We start from the raw sequence: 17849 nt of genomic DNA, 5'->3' as shown, positions 1-17849 counted from the left end.
GACAAAGGGAAAGAAAGGAAAAAAATGGCAACAGCCAACCTTTTGAAGGGTAACATTCTGCTTTTAAATGTCAACTTTATCCATCTGAGAGAGTATGACTCAAAGGAAAGTTGAACTTTCCTGTAAGTGAAAGTGTGTGCTCTACTGAAACAGACACAAGGTTTGGTCTATGACTGAATTTACCTGGGCCAAGCTCATCCATAGGTATCATATCACGACTCCCAGTTTTCTCATTATCTGTAAGACAGAAGCATGGAATAACTGTAACTGTTCAAGTTACATCTGCTTTTCTCAACACCTGGTACTTTTAAATTAGTCTCAGAACCAGAGAGGTCCTTAAAGTACTGGATTCAGACCTGGAGAAAAACTTTCAGCTGCCATCCCTTCAGAAAGGAAAATATAATTTAAGCTTTCCAGACAACACATGAAATCCTTATTTTCTGCTTTGGACTAACCTCCATTTAACAAGCTTCTCTTAAGTTCCACCTTACAACTATCCCAAATTCTCCCAGATTATTTTAACTGATTCTGCTGTTTTCTCAACTTGCTCGCAGTATTGGCAGTGCACATTTTGCAAGAGAAGGAAAACTACAGACTATCATCTCGTTACTGTGAGTTAAAAAGCACTGTACAAATAATACATATCCACTTCCCATAACACTGTTGTGGCAAATTCAGCAAACAAGCAAAACACATACAGAAAGTGGGAACTAGCAGAACCGACCTTGGCTCTTATCCACCAGCGGCAAAGTGCTGTCATCATAGCCAGACCTGCCAGCAGCAGCCTTGGAACTCTTTGGCGTTGCAGAAACAGACTTCAAAACAAAAATCAGGTAAATATGAAACTGCTGTTCTGGGAAATCAAACAAGTAAACGTGTGAAGTAAGATCACATATTGGTTCTAAATCCACTCCTGTTACAGCACGGCAGAGGAGTTATTTTTAATCTTATTTTCATACAGATTTGTTAGTGGAATTTTTTTTTTTTTTGTGTTATCTACACCACTGCTCTGTTGGTCTGTAAAAGGAGCTCAGCCTTGTCAGAAGAGAAGGTAAGGAGGCTGCACATCCAGAACTGGTGACTGCCTGGGCTGCTGCCTGAAATAAAGTTCATATGAGAAAAAACACAGTTGACAAAAGGCATGCTAAGTCTCCCTTGAGCAAAGCACATGCACTCGGCCTACACAACTTCCAATAACTAAAAAGCTACATTTCATAGACCAGTGAAAAACTTATCCATGAAGTGCATGATGTTACAACTGAACAGGTTACAATATTTTTCCATTACCTCAAAGACCAGAATTAAAGCGTGTTCCCTACCAGACACCAATACTGCACTAAGTGAGGCACCTTCCAGTCAGCTGATTTCCATAACTACTAACTAAACCTAAGACCCAGCATTCTTACCTGGAAGTGTGATTTGTTCCAGCCATCTTTCTGCAGAGCATTTCGTAACTCCTTGTAGCTCCAGATCATCTGAAGAACGTGAGACGCTGCTTTTGTTTCTCGAGGAGACTGGCTGATTTGCAAAATAAAATTACAATGTTAAATATCAAGCAATATAGGACTATCCATATGCCAACTTCTCTGCACCAAAACAATAACCAGGAGGTACCTACTACTTCACAGAGCTATCCATTGGCTTATCAGTTTTAAGATGTATGTAAAACAATTCAGTGACTTCTTCACATGTACAGGTATCTGCTGACAAAAGAACCCAAGAAGTCAAAATGTGCAGATTTTTGTGTTTTCATACTGCCTTCGTGGGCAAGCACGGACACCAGGGTGCTCTTTTCATTTTGTAGTTGTCACTAATAGAAAGCAGATGGATTTCATTCTGCTTGGATTTGTTTACAGAAAGAAAAGAAACACAACAGACACACACGAGGTCTGAGCTGCCTTTAGCCAAAACAATTACTGCACCTCCTTAAACGCTTTATTTAAAACACATCAATGGCAATCCTTGAAAGGATTGGTGACATATTCTAAGATGTCATGCTCTAACAGGCTTTCACTCAATTTCTTTTTTTTTAAAGTTACAAATCTACCAAGAGGGTGACTTTTTATTGTGCATGTATTTGTTTAGCTACACTTCTGAAAGGCCAGAATAGCTTCGGAAAGCAAAAAACTACTGTGCATTGTGGTATTTTCAAGTGAGATTTTATACATTTTGCTTTCACCTGTTCCCTCACCTTGACTTGCTGATTGCCACCAGCTTCTGAATGCCCTGTGTCTGGATCAGAGATCTTGCATTTTCTGAGCTGTCAGTAATGATTTCGTGGATTGTATTCAATACAGCAACCACTGTATCCTCTTCCAGGTTCTTTGCAGATCTCTGCTGCCTGCTAGGCAAATTTCTAACCAGCTCACTCATGGCATAACTACCTGGAAAAGTGGAAGAGATACCACTGGTCAGCCCTAGTAATCCTTTCAGCTTCCCATCCTGAATGAAAAGTTCAAGGGTGCTTGCCAGGTTAAAACAATTAATAATGCAAGTGTTTTGAACATCATGACTGTGACTTTATGGTGCTTTTATCATTTATTATTTCAAGATGACTAAGAGTTGATATCCAAAACAGAACTCCTTCATCATGAATATTAAAAGGCTAAGAGGGGAAAAAAAGCACATTTTATTATGATTTTACAGCCAGCATCTATCATACTTCACAATGCCTGAGGCAAAAAGCATCCAGTAGCTGCTGCTACCGCCACATATTCATGCTGATACACGCACATGGTTTACTCAGTGTAGCCTTCCAATAGGCCTTCTGGGGCAAGATGTGCAGCCACGCATCTATTAACCTTCTTCCAACAAAGGTAAGAGCATTTCCTCCTGGGTGCAGTTAGCCTTCACATCATATGGTACTGGAGAAAAACCAAGGAGCTGGGAGTTTATCACTCCCACGTGTGTGTCTGCACCATTCACCTAGCTACACCTCTGAACTACTAAAAGAGAAACCTGATGTGTTAGGGCAGAATTCCACCTGGCCACTTGTTAGTATCAACCTGGATGATGGCCCTGAACAAGTGCTGAATACTTCCTGGTCTGACAAGTCACAGTTTAAACAGACATCAGTTAAATACAGAGGCATCCAGAGGAAAACTCAACTGACAGCTGAACCTTTCTGATTACATGCACACAAATATGTATTTACCCCACTGGAAAAGAGCTAGTGAGCACTGCTGAAAAACTAATGTAAAGACTATGTCTCTGGTAAGTTGTTTAGTATCCGGCTTCCACAGTACCTGCCACAGGAAGGAGGTCATGATGGAAAAAAAAGGAAAAACTTCAGACTTTCCTTCATGACCCCAAACAAGCTCAGCCACTCTGATCTCAACAGTGGGCCTAAGGAGGAACACGGCTGTCAGCAACCTCTGCATGTGACCAGTAGCACGCTCCGTGCCAGCTAGAGCTAAGAGGCAAGCAGTCTGCTAACCCACCCAGCAAAAATCTGTATTTTAGTCCTTAGGAATCTCTCTTAAACCATGGCCTGTTTAAGTGGACTGGAAATACATTCTGAGATGACAACCTTTCACTTGGTGGCTACACAGAATAATCTTGGAGAGCAGTGACAGAAACTGCATACAAAACGAATCCTCAGACAGCTGACAAAAAGGAGATGTCTCTCAAAAGCATCCAAGATTCCAGCCTGCTAAGAAAAGTTCTGAAGATACCTATAAGGTCTTTATTGCGGCGATCCATGGAAAGGTTTCTCAAAGCAATTGACACAGCTCTCACAACCTTGTCAGAGTCGGACTGGAGTAGCTCCACAAGCACTGGCAAACCTCTCTCTTTCCGCACTGTTGCACGAATGTATGTGGACCACTGAACAAAACAAGGAAAAAAGAAACAACACAAAATATCGTGAGCTCATATACCCACTCTTTCTTGCCTTTGGCATTTCTTTCAGTGCTGCAATTCTTTTTTTTCTCCCGTGAACACCAGTTAAGATGTGTACGCTGATGCATCTGAAACAACCTATCAGTCACGTTCATCAAGCACCAAAGAGAAAACGATGTGGAGGTTCAGCCTGCAGCTTAGTAAGCTGATGGAGAAAGAGGACAGAAACGGAAGGAATTCCATTTGCCAGCCAGCATCTGTTCTGTACACATCACAGTGTGAAAACACATTCCCCTGGATTAGGAAAAATAGGTCATTTGCAGGGAACAGTAAGGCATCCAAAGCATGTTATCTTCTTCCACCTTCAATTTTGTGCTATTTTACTCTGTTTCATGATTGATTTTAAAATAGGTATTCAAGACAGTTGCAAAACACCATCCTGCTGATCTTCAGGCTTCTGCTCGCTCCAGGTTTGCCACACAGCTCTAGAAATGATCAGGTATTGAGCATTAGCTGATTAGTAGTAGGGCTGGCTCAGAGAGAAAATCAGAGGACACTTCATAGTACAATTTCTGACAGCCTAATGAATTAAGCATTCACAACAGGACCATCTAACAATGAGCTTTTCTGAAGGGACGTGGCAACAGTTAAGTAGTTTAAGTAGTAAAACCAGCTCCTGGTTAAATTGCCATGAGCTCAGTGACATTTGCACATAAACACCATCTGTTCAGAAGATGCAAAGCATCTTAAGTGGGCAAATGAATTGGAAATAATTTCTTCACCTTCTTCCTTCTTAAAGGGCACAAGGTAACAGTGCAGTTACAATGGATGTAGCTCTGTTCTTTACTTGCATTAAGTAATGACTAAAGACAAGATTGCACTCACAGTCCAGTTGCCAGCGCTGAGATTCTGCAAAGCCCCTGCTGCAGCTTCCAGAGTGTTAAAGTTCTGACTTTCGGTGAGGATGGAAAGGTACAGTCGGACCACATCTGGTTGGTACAGTAATTCAAAGCCTGCAGGTGGGGAAGAGGACAATGGAAGTAAAAAGAGAAAAGTAGAGAAGGCATGTATGAACAAACACAGAACATACCTTTATTTAATCACATCAGAGAGCAGCCGAGAGAAAGCTGTGCTACGGCAAGAAGGGTTTCTGCCATATTCAGAATATTTCATTCACTCCTGTGAACGCAGTGCACATGGGAACTCACCTACAGGACATTCAGCTAGACTGAAGGTCCCTTTGATTGCTGGTTAAGTTGATCATTCTTTCTGAAATCTGTGCTATGCTATGTAACTGTCTAGCAGGTTGAGTACACGTAGTACACATAGTAACAAGGTGGCATGAGACAATGACAGAACAATTCTTATTTTGCATCTGTAGACTGTAACTTCAACTTGCACTCCTTTTACTTTTTTCATTCAAACTGTCTCAGACATCAACAAACAGGTCACAGAGAGCAAGCTGCAATCCCATCATCCACCCCCTTCTCACACCTACGTAAGGAAAGAAAGATGTCAGAATGACTAGAATTCTCAACTGGTAGGAGAGGGAGAAATACTGCCTCCAGTTCAAATACTAGGTAAAGAAGTACACCAGCATTGCATTACACGGGGAGACTGCAACAGACACATAACATCTCAGTATCCCCAGAGTCACTGCTGCAGCTTCGCAATTTAGGCACGTCAGGAATGGGAACTATTCCAGCTCTGCCATGCACTTCCTTTTGTGACGCTGAGTAACTGACAGTAGCATCCGTGTCTCAATTTCCTCATCTCCAAAGATTAGGGTTTATCCATCTAACCACAGTACGTGGGGCACTGCTTTACACAAGGACTGAAGTGGCAGTTCCACGTTAGTAACAAATTGTGGATATTTTCAAGCAATCCTACCTGCCTTTTGTCATTAAGTGCCTCACAACACTGAATTGATGAAGGAGGAATATGCAAGCAGCCAGTTAGAGCACTTCCCCATCACATAGGATCCAGGAGATTGTAGTGTTGTTTAGAAAATTTCAACAACAAATAACTTCCCTAGAATTGCTTTGGTGAGTGCAGGAAAGCACAAACCACCTACAGGTAACAGAGACACAGCTACAGCTACAGTGACTGCAGCTGTAAGACATTTCTGAACTGATGGCTTTTGGGGAGTTTGCAATTAGCAGGTGTTACTTGTGAAAACATTTACGGAAAAAAGAATGGCATGAAAGCAAGTATGAAGGTATGGACGAGCTTGAGGAAGCAGGAAATGTGAAGCCTGTCCTTAATAGAAGACTTTTTTTTTGTATGTACAGACAAAAAGAATGTTTCTCACATAACAAGATGCTGTCCCACGAGTGTAGCATAACTCAAAGCAAGTTTTCCACTAGTAAGACAGGAAACCTACAAACAGAAATCACGCCCTCTCTTCAATACTTTCTCTTCACAAATCACCCCCTATTCAAATACGTACTTTTATCATATTTCAGACATCTCAAATCAAACCCAGAAGCAAGAGAACTGAAAAATGCTATTCTATCAAATGGATATACTGGCAGAAACTTCCTTTTAGAAATCCTCTGTCACTGAAGAGGATTAAAAGCGTTCTAAAATGAAAGCCTTACATTCTAGCTCTGCTTTTCCCTATTTTTCATCATAGTTATTGCTGTGGCACTATGTTAGCCATGATCTCTCAAAACCCTAAACCTCATTTAATATTAACCTAATATTAATTAATTAACTAATATTAACCTCATCTAATGTTAACATAAGGCCACGTTAACGCTCTTGGATGTACAGGGCTTATTTATCCCTCTGAAGACACACTTTATCAGCCCAGGCTTTCTTTGCTCCACACCAGAAAACTGATCAGTGCCCAAGCATCCACGAGCTCCGTGCTGCCTTACACATTCCCTGTCCAGCCTCCTCACATGCATTCCAGCATGCAGCCATGCTTTTTGAACTGCTGGATTGTTAACCTGCTCCAGACTGCTTTTACTGCCACCACTTGCCTGTTATGTGACACCTACAGATAAGTGCAAGCTGCAACAGGTGGCAATCCCCAAAGGCATCCTGCCAATCCATAGCACTTTCTCCCCTCTTCCCTGCTGTCCTCTCCTTGCACTGGGATCACTGCCCCCTGTATTGAATGCTTAGAAAAACTCCAGTTATGTAATACATGAAGCATGAACAGCTGTACAGCTCTTCTCTGTTCCGTGAAGAAGTGTGACTATCTGACTCCAGTATGACCTCCACATCACCTCTCTCCTCTGCTGCTTCACAAGGTGAATTGGCAATCCCAGGACTCCTCAAGAAAAAGCACTGCTGCCTGCTAAGTGCATAGTGTTACTTTCCTGAACACTAACACTTAACAAATCTCTTAGGATAGCTTACCAGAATTTGGAAGCTGTGTTACCTTTCACAGAAGCTTAGCTGAAGCATGAATCAGATATGCAAAAAGCTGAAAGTAGGTTCATTAATTTTCAGAGAAAACTCATGCAGAACATGTATTGCGTCTGTACTTGAGCTCAGAGTAGCCTGCCATTGAGCAGAGTGCAATTCTGTACTCAGTCTTCTGATGGCTTTGTTCTAAATTGCCTGGCCATAACTACAGCATACTTGGCAACTGCCTCACAAGTTGCCCTCTCCTTTGATTTAAGTGCAGTCTAAAATTTACCCTTTCTGTTCCCTTTTGGTTAGACATCCTTCCTTCCTTCCTTCCTTCTCAGGGTATGAATGCTGAGAAGCACACAGAAGCAATAACCCTCTCACCTCCACTTACCTCCTGCAGACAGAGCTGTATTCCAGTCAAGCACCTCTTGCTCCCTTTTTGTCATTACTTCCCTTCATGCATGGAAGCCTCTCCTTTTTCCTACTTACTAATGTTAGAGCATCTCAAAAACGTCCCCATACTGTTCAATAACACATAGCATTTCTTCTACCAATCACCAACGCGTTTCTGCTTTGGGCTGCAATCCCTCAGCTGCCTGGTGAGCAATTCTCACTTCATTCCATATGACCCCATTTTCCAGCTGTATTTATGCTGCCCTGTTAACATCTGTTTTAAAAGGAGTTAATAAATGCTACACACCATATATGAGACCTTCTCCTCCCTCATGTCACTCCCCACCTTGGGGACCTCCACCTGCTGCACGCTGCCAGCACTGCATATAATCTGTGCTAGCAAACTGCACGCAGGGGTTGCTAAACCAAAGTGTTAGGAATGACTCTCATGGACAACTGCTCATGAGCAGAGATGAGGACCTAACAGCAATAAAGTTACATCTCCACCAGAGCGTTTCTCCCTCATTGACAGCAAGCTGACACTTTTCATAAGCATTATACTCCCCTAAAAAGAAACAAACAAGTTTTGTATTTTCTCCATCTATCTCCTTTCCTAATGAGTCCAGCTCTGCTATTTATAGGATGCTATTTGTCTGAGTTATTATAAATTCCCTTCCAGCATTGCATGGAGGCCTTGCACATCTTTCTGCAAAGCGCTTCAAGCACGTTCCTGGGAAGCACAGCTGTCTCACCTCCATTAAGCACCTGCTTCTCTTCTAAACTGATTTCCTTAATTTCAGGATCATCTTAATTATTTTTTTCAGGTAATGCTGCCTTTGTGCAATCTATAGCTAACTGCTTATATCCCCCCCCTCTTTTTTTTTTTTTGAAGAAAATGAGGGTCATTAGCAATAGGTAATATATCAAATGAGAAAAACAGTACATGCTTTTCTTTTTCTTTAAAAAAAAACTGTTATGCTTATAGCCCAGATTCAGCACTGCCCTACCAAAGATCATTTCTCCCAGAATAAATGAGACCTTTTCCTTAGGTTACAGACTTGTGCTGAGTTGCAGTCTATACTGTTTCCTTCTGGAAAAGCATGGGGATAAATCTTTTATTTCTCTCCCCTCCCCCAACTCCATTGTAAAATGCAAAGCAAACCATTTGGCTATATTAGCTTTTTCCTTTTAGATAAATGGAAAATGCCTCGGACACTGATGTCACTGTGTCAGGCCTATTACAACATCTAAGCATTCTCCCCAGCTGCTGGCATAAATGTGTATACAAAGAAAGGTCTTCCACTTTAAACTCACCTTCACCAACACACAACCTTACGACAAAAGGAAGACGAGCTTCTCTGCATCCAAGTTGTTCAAAATGGGCAATGGGATTAATTCTGTGCCATGCTCACCCTACCAAGTGCTGCCAACTGGAGCATCCTTTGTTTGCCCACAGAACACCAACAGCACAGACAGCAATTTTAATCCTGAACGTAAAAAACCTGAGGAATGAACTGAAGATCCAAACCAGCCCATTCAGCTCTCAGCCACACGCAGCAGCTCCTGGATCACCTCATCCACAAATTTACGTGCTTTCATTTTAGCATTTAGTGATGACATTGTGCCTATATACTTGACTACATTCTGGCAATAACAAACTATCTCATCAGGTTCCTCTCTCTGATATACCAGTTTAATCCCACATTGAGACATCTCTCTTTGGAGCAAAGTTGCTAAGCCTAATTCCCTTTACAACTCACACAATTTAGGATTTATTATCACCCTACAGGCACAGGAAACTATACACGTACATATACTGGTCAGATTAAGTCCTACTGCTGGAGCAGACGCGATGCTTTATTTTTTATTCTTCTAAAATCTCTGGCTTGCTGTTTCAAACAAGAGATTGTCATATGAGTTAGAAGGACACAGGGAGCACTGTAGGAAATAGAAAACAAAACAAAAAACCTTAGTTGCCGAGGAAAAAAAAACCCTAAAGTCACTTAAATGAACTCTGACAATTACTTGTCCTTGCAGTATTTACTGAGATGTTTACATTACTGTTTTAATTCAGACCACTTTCGGAGCAAATTTCCCAACTGCCCGTACTCACTGCGCCTTAGTTCCCAACACACAGCACTTGCAGCACCATCTGGACACATCCTGGGATGAAACTAAACCAACAGATGCACTCCAGGACCACATCGAGGGTGTGCTAACAAGGAATGCGAGCAAGTTCAAGAGCTGCTTGCTGATGTGCTCACTGTGCTGGGCAGCTCGGCGCAGGATGTGACAGCTACCGGCAGATGGAGCGAGAGCCCAAACCGCAACGTCTCTGCAAGGTCACACACTAACAGACTTGGTAGAAAAAAGAAAGCAGCTGCCTAAGTGAGCAGGAAGCTACGAGCCAAAAGAAGTAAAAAATCATGTCTCTAAAAGAAATTAGCAAGTTGATTGTGGAAGAAACGCTTCACAAATTTTCAGCTCCTGCCCTCTGTTGCTAGCATGCTGCAACCTCATTACAAACTGTGCAGTTCATGCTTTGCAAGTCGAACAGTTGTGAACCAGAATTCAGAATCTTCTTCTACAGACATATTTTCAGAACGTAAGCAGCCAATCAGTCTAGCAGTTCAACAGCTCCCATTCCAGGAATGCCTCACCCCACAGAACATTTAAAAAGGTGGGGGGGAGAAGGAGGGGAAGGCAGCTGGTTAGTTTTGTGAAAACAGCAATCAGATCCTTAAAACAATACTAATAAAACAAACACACAGTAAACCCCATCAGCCCCACTCCATCTGTATGCTGTGTTTCAGCACCCGGTGCACAGCTTGAATGCCAACCTCAACTTGCAAGATTCTTCTAATTGAAAGTCTTAACAGTAGTGAAAACGCAGCCAGCTCCAGCAGAGCCAAATGCTCGGAGTCACTGATGGAGAATGCACCTCGATACAGATGCATATAAGCATACTGAATGTCACACAACAGAGGCATAAACTTGTTCAGTGGACGAAGCAGTAATAGGTAAAAGGTTTTTAATAGTCCTTGTAGCTTTCACTTCAGTGTGCAGCACAAGGCAGGACAGGCATTACGCTTACTGCTGAGATTCAGTCAAGAATGCAGCATCCACCACCAAGCAGGAGCTCCAACAGCGGGTAGTGTTGAAAAGAACAACCAGAATAATATGGAACACATGAGACTCAAATCAGGCTTGAAAGAATGTTACGAGATTTTCTGTTTAGAAAAGGAACACCATAGTGTGTGACCTTCCCCGCCAATCTAAGTCACACACAAGTCCTACAATTACATAAATGCCTCCCAGTTTACCACCTAGTTCCACAATGCAAAAAGCAATGGCTTGCTAGCTAAAAGGGGAAGCAGCTCCCTCATGCCACAAGGATGTAACAAGGACATCAGCAGTACTTCAAAATGTGGAGGAATGCAAAAATAAAACAAGGAGCTGATCTGCAGGGAAGGCAGAAGAGCAGCAAGGAAAGGGAACAGGAAGGCAAGGTGGTGCAGGAGAAATAAGGATGCCTGAGAAAACACACTGTCTGTAGCTATTTCTATTATTCACATTTCTCAAGCTCCACAAGCTGTCACCAGGGTATCTCTCTTACAGAGATGACTTCCTATGAAATTGATTATATTTCATTTCGTATCAAAGAATATGCAATTTAACAGAGATGGCTCAATTAAACACAACCTATTTTGACCTTGTGCGAATTCCAATACTTCTGCTTTCTGTGAGCAAATATTTTAAGACTAAAACAGCTCTCCCTTTCCAAGCAGCATTCCTCCCAACAGCAACTGACGCACTGCCCAGTAACAAAGGCTTTTTTCAAGTCTATGCAGCTAAGTCTCTTGGCAACAGGAGATGTTCAGTTAACAACTCTTTCCTCTGTTCACTAATCAGTTGAGAAGGCTCTGGAGGACCAATACTTAATAAGGATCTGAATGGTGCTGCAGATAACTAGAGCACTACCCAAGCTACCCGTTCAAAAGGAGAATACAATGTCCCCGTAGGCTGCTACTGAAGGGCAGGAAATACCTGGCAGCAAGGCTGATGCAGAGAATGAATTGCTAAAGGTCTCCTCTCAAAGCAATAGCAGGCATGATGGTGAATTGTAGCACGTTTAAGCTTTTGTAGGTCACTTTCAGTGGTGCTTTTGAGAAACACCATTATTACAAGCTGTGATGCTGAGGATCCAAAGTAAATGTAAAGCCCTTTCACCAAATGATTAAAATGGATGGCATGCAAATAGCCTCCTTTACCCCAGTCCCTGAAGACTTTAAGTATGGTACAAGAACTGTTAACACTGCTTTAGGTCTCCACCTGATGCAAAGTTATTTTTTATTTACTTCACAGTGATAACAGAATAAGAACAGAATTCTCAGGAAAGGTCTGCCAGCTCTGCCATGTTTCAGAGCATGATGCCACTACTCTTGCAAGGGTATCGTGCTCAGGGTAGCTCAGGCACACCTTGGACTCTAAGCTACGGATGAACACTCCTGCTTGGAGAAATTCTGTGTACTCATGGTAGTTTTATGGGTAGTTTTATGGCAGTTTACTCCTGCCTCAACTGCTATAGCATTTGAAGACAGAAGACAGATTAGGCGGATCACGCTGGCCATCCTACTGAGAGCAGATCGATACGCTAGGAAAACAGAAATGCAAATGCTCCTGGATGCAAACAATCTTGCTTGCTGCCTCCAGGGAAGCTTTCTCCTTAAGCTACCAGGTTGGACACGTGCCTCTAACAGCTGTTACCAAAAGGACAGTGGGCACAGGGTTGATGCACATGGCACCAGGGACTTCTTAATCAGACAGCAATTTGGCCCGTGCATACAAGATCAATACCAAGCAGACCATCGATCACATTATGTTTCTCTGAGAGGGAAAACCTGAATTTCCAGACATTGTCTGCTGCAGAACAGCAGTATCAGAACAACAGTGGACAAGGTCAAATGTCCAGGCTTATTCTTTCAGATCTCAGAGACGCTGCTGCTATGATTGACCATGGCTGCTTCTGATGAATCTGTTCCTGTCTCCACTGCCATCCAGAATTGCACTTGACTGACTTGTTAATTTTTTTCTCCCAGAAAGGGCCCAGATGGCAGTGCTTGGTGACTGCACACATGCCCTGAGGGATATCTCCTTGTGTGTGGTACCAAACAGCTCTATTTTGTCACCCCTCCTATTCTGTCACAGATAGCAATTGCAAGGACTGCACAATCAAGCTAGAAATTAGAACACTGCTGATCCAGCCTGGCTTCTGGCATTTGGGCAAGTTTACATGAGCAGAGAACATGGAAAGCCAGGAAGGCGTCCTCTTACTGACCTCAAAGCTGTAACCACAAGTCAAGAACACACGGGGATGCCATAGTCATCAAAATCCACAGCACAAAAACAGACAGTTTACCATTGGTAATTCTGGAAAAGATAAGGTGATGAGGCAACATGACAGAAAGCCTTATTTGATAGAAGTAGGTGTGAAAATGGATCCCATTTCTTAATGGTGGAAACTTTTAAATGATGGAATCTCTAGGCTGGAACTTGCTTACCTCTGCTTTGGTAGGGTTCAAATTCAGACCTTTTCAGAGCACACTGCAACAGTTTTCTGTATTTAGTCAAGTTTTCTCAAAGGAGCAGAAGCTAATGAAGATCGGGAACTTGAGGAAAATTGTTACTTTTCACATTATATAAACAACTGTTTACAAATGTACAGTCGTGTACATATGCCAGAATGTGCTTTTAGGAAGGACTTTTCCTCAAACTGGAAAAAGAAGTCAGAACAAGAAAAATGATTTCCTTACAAAACCCACATACATCTCAGTAAAAGCATGCTGCTCCTCTTCAAATCATAGCTGCCATGTGATGCAGCTGAACAGAATTGAGAGCTACACTTTTCACTGCCTTTATTAGTGCAGATGCCTAACAGTCCAGCCAAACTGCAAGAGGGTTCGAGCTTACTGTATGAAATGTTTTTAAAACAGAGACAATTGAGTGATTCCCTGAAATTCCCTATCCATAGCCATCACACCACAGCCATGACCAATGATGAAACACAGTATGTTAGTATTAGCTGTTAGTATCTCAACAAGTTCAAGAACCCATAACATAAAAATGTCTCAGGCTCATCACTGAAAATAACGGCAGTTAAGGGACTCCTTCCTTTCGCCTCATGCTGCCTGGACCTATCATTTTCTTTCCTCCTTTTTTTTTTTGGTGTGTGTTTGACTAATGATCATGTGTTCTGAAATACCCTTTTCTGGCCTCAAGCCCTTGTCAAACTCTGCTTTGCAGTTTCTGATGCCAATCAGATGCTTTGACTCCAGGAAGCTAATGAGCTTTTAGCTTTCCCCCAGCTCAGTAGTAACAACCTGTCTGCAGAGAAGTGCTTACTGCAAAAGGAATCATGCAATAGTCTTCGGCTCCAGACACCATTTAATTTATTAAAAACATTCTGATGTTATTCGGAACTGTTTAGTTGTTGAACAGCTTTATAAGCTTAAGGTTATAAAACCCCAGCAAGTAGGCAAGCATGGAAGAAAGATCACAAAAGACAGCTGGAAAGCACCGAAGGAAAAAAAGCAACAATGGCTGTGGTTATTTAGTTGAAATATCTGCTCACCCACAGACATAAAGTACTGAAGTATGCAAGAAAGGTGGAAAAAGCACAGAAAGCCCTTTTTTGCCTCTGCAGACCTCTTAAGCATCTTTTTCCTATCTCCAAGAGAGACTGCATGGAATGCACTAGATCATGAGGCTGGGGATGGTCCAACTAGGTGCCTCCCCTGCTACGTGATTTGCATTGGACTGGAAATCAAAGCCCCTTTGTGGCTGCAGAGCGGAGGAAAAGACACTGCACTGCAATGCAAAGCAGTAAGATCCAGTGGCAAGGAAGAATGAGCTGTCAAACTGGAGAGCTCTGTTCTTCCCTGTGTGCCATGCAGAGAGGTGATACAGCACAGCTGGAAGCTAGGGAAAGGCAGCAGTCAGCTCTTTGGGCAGCCTGCTGGTGTAAGAGAGGTGATGGCAGGGAGCAGAGAGTGCTCTGCCTGGATGCAGCAAGGCACAGGATCGTGTTGTTGCAGAAACTGACAGCTGTGCTCCTGCAGGCCTCCATGACCGCCAACTCCCGCTAGCAGGCCTGTGGCAGGTCAGGGTGTGGGGCAGCCCAGAGTATGCAGGGCAATCGGGTCTTCTCTGCCTTTAATCCTCTATCCACGGTGGAGAGAATCTTGATCAGCAAGGCAAAAACAAATCCTGCATCACCATGGAATTTACAGAAATGAGACTGCTTTGTCAGATATGGGACTAGAGGGATTTCTGCTGACTGCACTTCAAAACACCGCCCTGCTGCCAAGGGACATCCTGCTCCGCTCTGAAAGCCTGCGTGCTGCTGACAAGTGCCTGGATCCATCAGCAATGGCTGCTGCTTCAGAGCTGTGACAGACAGGGACGGACAGATGGTTTTTCCACTCGGGCTGGCACCTGTCAAGGTTCTTCCCTTTACAGCCCCAGCTTCATCTTCAGTGTCAAGGGGAACAAAAATCAAAGAAAATAGATATATATTCCAGAGCTCACACACTGAACCATGCTTAGAAGGCAAGTTGAAAGCTTTTCTTCTGGGTTACTCACGCTTCACTGAGTCTACTTCTACTTTCATCATGATTTTATATAAAGATCTCATAAATGGTCATAAGCCATTACACAAGTATTTGGTTATTCTTATTAGCTCAGTCGCTTGCTAGAGGCCTGTCTGCTTAAGGCAGTGAGGAGCAGCAGAACTGTCTGGCTTGACTTATTAGAATAAGAAAGGAGAATAAGGTCTTTTATCCAGTGTATCTACCCTCACAGAAATACCAACTCCTTCAAAATACTTTCCAGTAAGACGACAAAATTTGGATATAAACAGCTAACCTTCCTTGGGGAAAGGTTAACAGTATCCAAGCTGGGAAGAAGCGAGGAGACCCGATCTCAGCCAAGAGAAATGAAACGTCAGTGATACTTCATCATCAGAACTGATACCAGAAGCCCATTTAGTTCATTACAGGCAGAGTTCTACAATCTTGTCTTTATAAGCACGTTAAAGGCAAGTACCATATGGAAAAACATACTCATATAATTAAATAATTTACTATATGCAAACACAGACACATCCTCCAATCCTGCTTGTGCTCTGAAATTGCCAATTAGTTCCCGCTGCAGCTTCCAAAGCCAAAAATGTGTTTCACTTTTTCTCTCCATTTCATGAAAGCTGCCACATGCACCCAAAGGAAACCCAGTGCCTCCACTAATCTGTCTCAATTACAGTCACTCTGCTGCTGTCAGGCAATTTAAACATCTCCCAAGCATCCAAGGAGAATTTTACTTCTTCAGTGTAAACTAAATGCCAGGCCAGAATGAAGCAGCATAAACAAAAGGTATTTTTTCAAATTCTCTTACAAAAAATTGACCCTGCAGCCCAAGTTTTCAAGGTACAGTACATGGGTAGTTCGTTCTTATGGAGTTGGGCATAACATGGAAGCCTTAATGTCTTCAAGAACAGAGACTCTCCAACAATCCAACAATCCTCAAAGCACCTCGTCCATTTCCAGTCTGGGGTTACAGAAGGTGAATTGCAACAGTAGATGCTGCTCCTCCCCCACCTGAGCTGGGATGCACAACACCAAGCTGTGGAATGAGGGGATACTCTCCTCCCTTCAGCCAAACACTCTGGCTTTGTAGAAAAGCACGGAAGTTGCTATTAAATGTAAATATGTCCGAGGCATTGAATATCTGATAATCCTTGGCAGAGCTGACAATAACAGTTTTGCCCATAAAATTATAGGCTTCCTGGAGACACAGATCTTGCTGTAAAAGTTGAATTTGGACAGAAGTGTGAGATAAATGTTATGAACATTGGACCGAATGCCTCTACAAAACCTTAGCTGTCCAAGCACATGCACGTTTTTCCAACCACAGATCAATCCACCTGTAAGTAAAAAGAAAGAAAAAAAAAAGGATCTGGGCCCCCAGCTCATAGCAATGAATGTGATTCTTATTTGAAAGAGTGGAAGCACAGATATTTGTCAAGAGACAAAGGAGGAATGTTACACAACATCCAACTGCAGCCTGTTCCCATTTTAGCTATCCTACAGGAATGGCCCACAAAAAGAAAATAATAGGAGAAATTGCATAGCGAAGTGAAAACATACACTACCTCTGAACAACTAAAACAGCTTCCTTGAAACCACTTAATCACTGTTAAAATAATGAAAAGATTCCTAACCTGGACCAGGTTGTTTAGGGTAGTTTTCAAATCCAACACAGATTTCTTATGTCAGTAAGACAAGAAACATTTCATGTTATTGTAGACTTACAGTTTTTCACACCTCTGAAAATTCAGAGTTGAAAGAAATTGAGAGACTGAAATATAAACACACTCCTTCCTACTGCACACAGATCAACATTCACGCTGATCATCTGAAAACGCGGGTGTCAGTAATCAAGCCCTGCATAGGTTTAGAGCAAATAACAACTGGATTGACATTGCTTTCCTGACCATGGAGAGGTAAGATCTCCCCCCCCACTCCTGCATGGCTGACAGGTAAATTTAACTGTCCATTGTACAATGTAAAATGCCTGCCTCCCAGGTCAAGGTCATTTTTCTTCATTCCTCAGCTAGATGTATTTGGCACATTAAGTCACATCATTCCCCTGTCAGAGTGGAGATGGGAGAGCTTTTAAGCCTGCACACAGCACTCAGGGTTATGGAAATAAATATGGTTTTGTAGCACAGCTCTCACATTCAAGATCCCTAAGTGGTTTATAAAGTAATGAGTCAGATAACATGACTGCAGCAGCTGTGCAGGTAAACGTGCTGGAAATTAATGTTGAGAAAAGAGATTTTTTAATTTTTTGAGTTTCTTTATTTGCCTTTCTCCAAAACACATCTGCAGCTTCAGCACCAGTAATTTCTGCAATTTAGAATGCACAGAGTGTACAACATTCTAGTTTATTTTAATCTTGAGATTAACTCCATAATTAATGCTCTCCATTAACTCTAATAAATACTGTTCAAGTAAAGGAGGAATAATAATGGACACTTCATGTATTTCTCCTGTATCAGCTGCATTATAAGGAATCCATTCTACAGTTCCAGAAGGGCCTTGCTGGATGTCTAGTACCTCAATCTGCAGTTAGTTCAGAATTACTTAAATATTTCATTTTTGTTGGGCAGATGACTCTTCCCACCTGAGATGCCT

The 17849-nt window shown here is 42.3% G+C and overlaps 1 protein-coding gene across 9 annotated transcripts in view; it reads right to left on the bottom strand.

The window, feature by feature from the left end:
• ARVCF (ARVCF delta catenin family member) overlaps positions 1-17849 on the bottom strand; it is a 210537-nt gene that overhangs the window by 9884 nt on the left and 182804 nt on the right. For all 9 annotated transcript variants that reach the window (XM_042865425.1, XM_042865424.1, XM_042865429.1 and 6 more), the window contains 6 exons: positions 4726-4853; positions 3675-3825; positions 2192-2384; positions 1407-1518; positions 725-815; positions 184-237 (listed from right to left, as the gene is read on the bottom strand). In XM_042865425.1, coding sequence (XP_042721359.1) covers positions 184-237; positions 725-815; positions 1407-1518; positions 2192-2384; positions 3675-3825; positions 4726-4853 — 729 coding nt within the window. The remainder of the gene's footprint in view (positions 1-183; positions 238-724; positions 816-1406; positions 1519-2191; positions 2385-3674; positions 3826-4725; positions 4854-17849) is intronic.

The sequence above is a fragment of the Lagopus leucura genome, unplaced genomic scaffold, assembly GCF_019238085.1.
Source record: "Lagopus leucura isolate 7727_CA_CO unplaced genomic scaffold, USGS_WTPT01 Super-Scaffold_806, whole genome shotgun sequence".
Classification (NCBI taxonomy): domain Eukaryota; kingdom Metazoa; phylum Chordata; class Aves; order Galliformes; family Phasianidae; genus Lagopus; species Lagopus leucura.
Note: the sequence above shows the minus strand (reverse complement) of the source record. Positions and strands in the feature narration are given on the sequence as shown.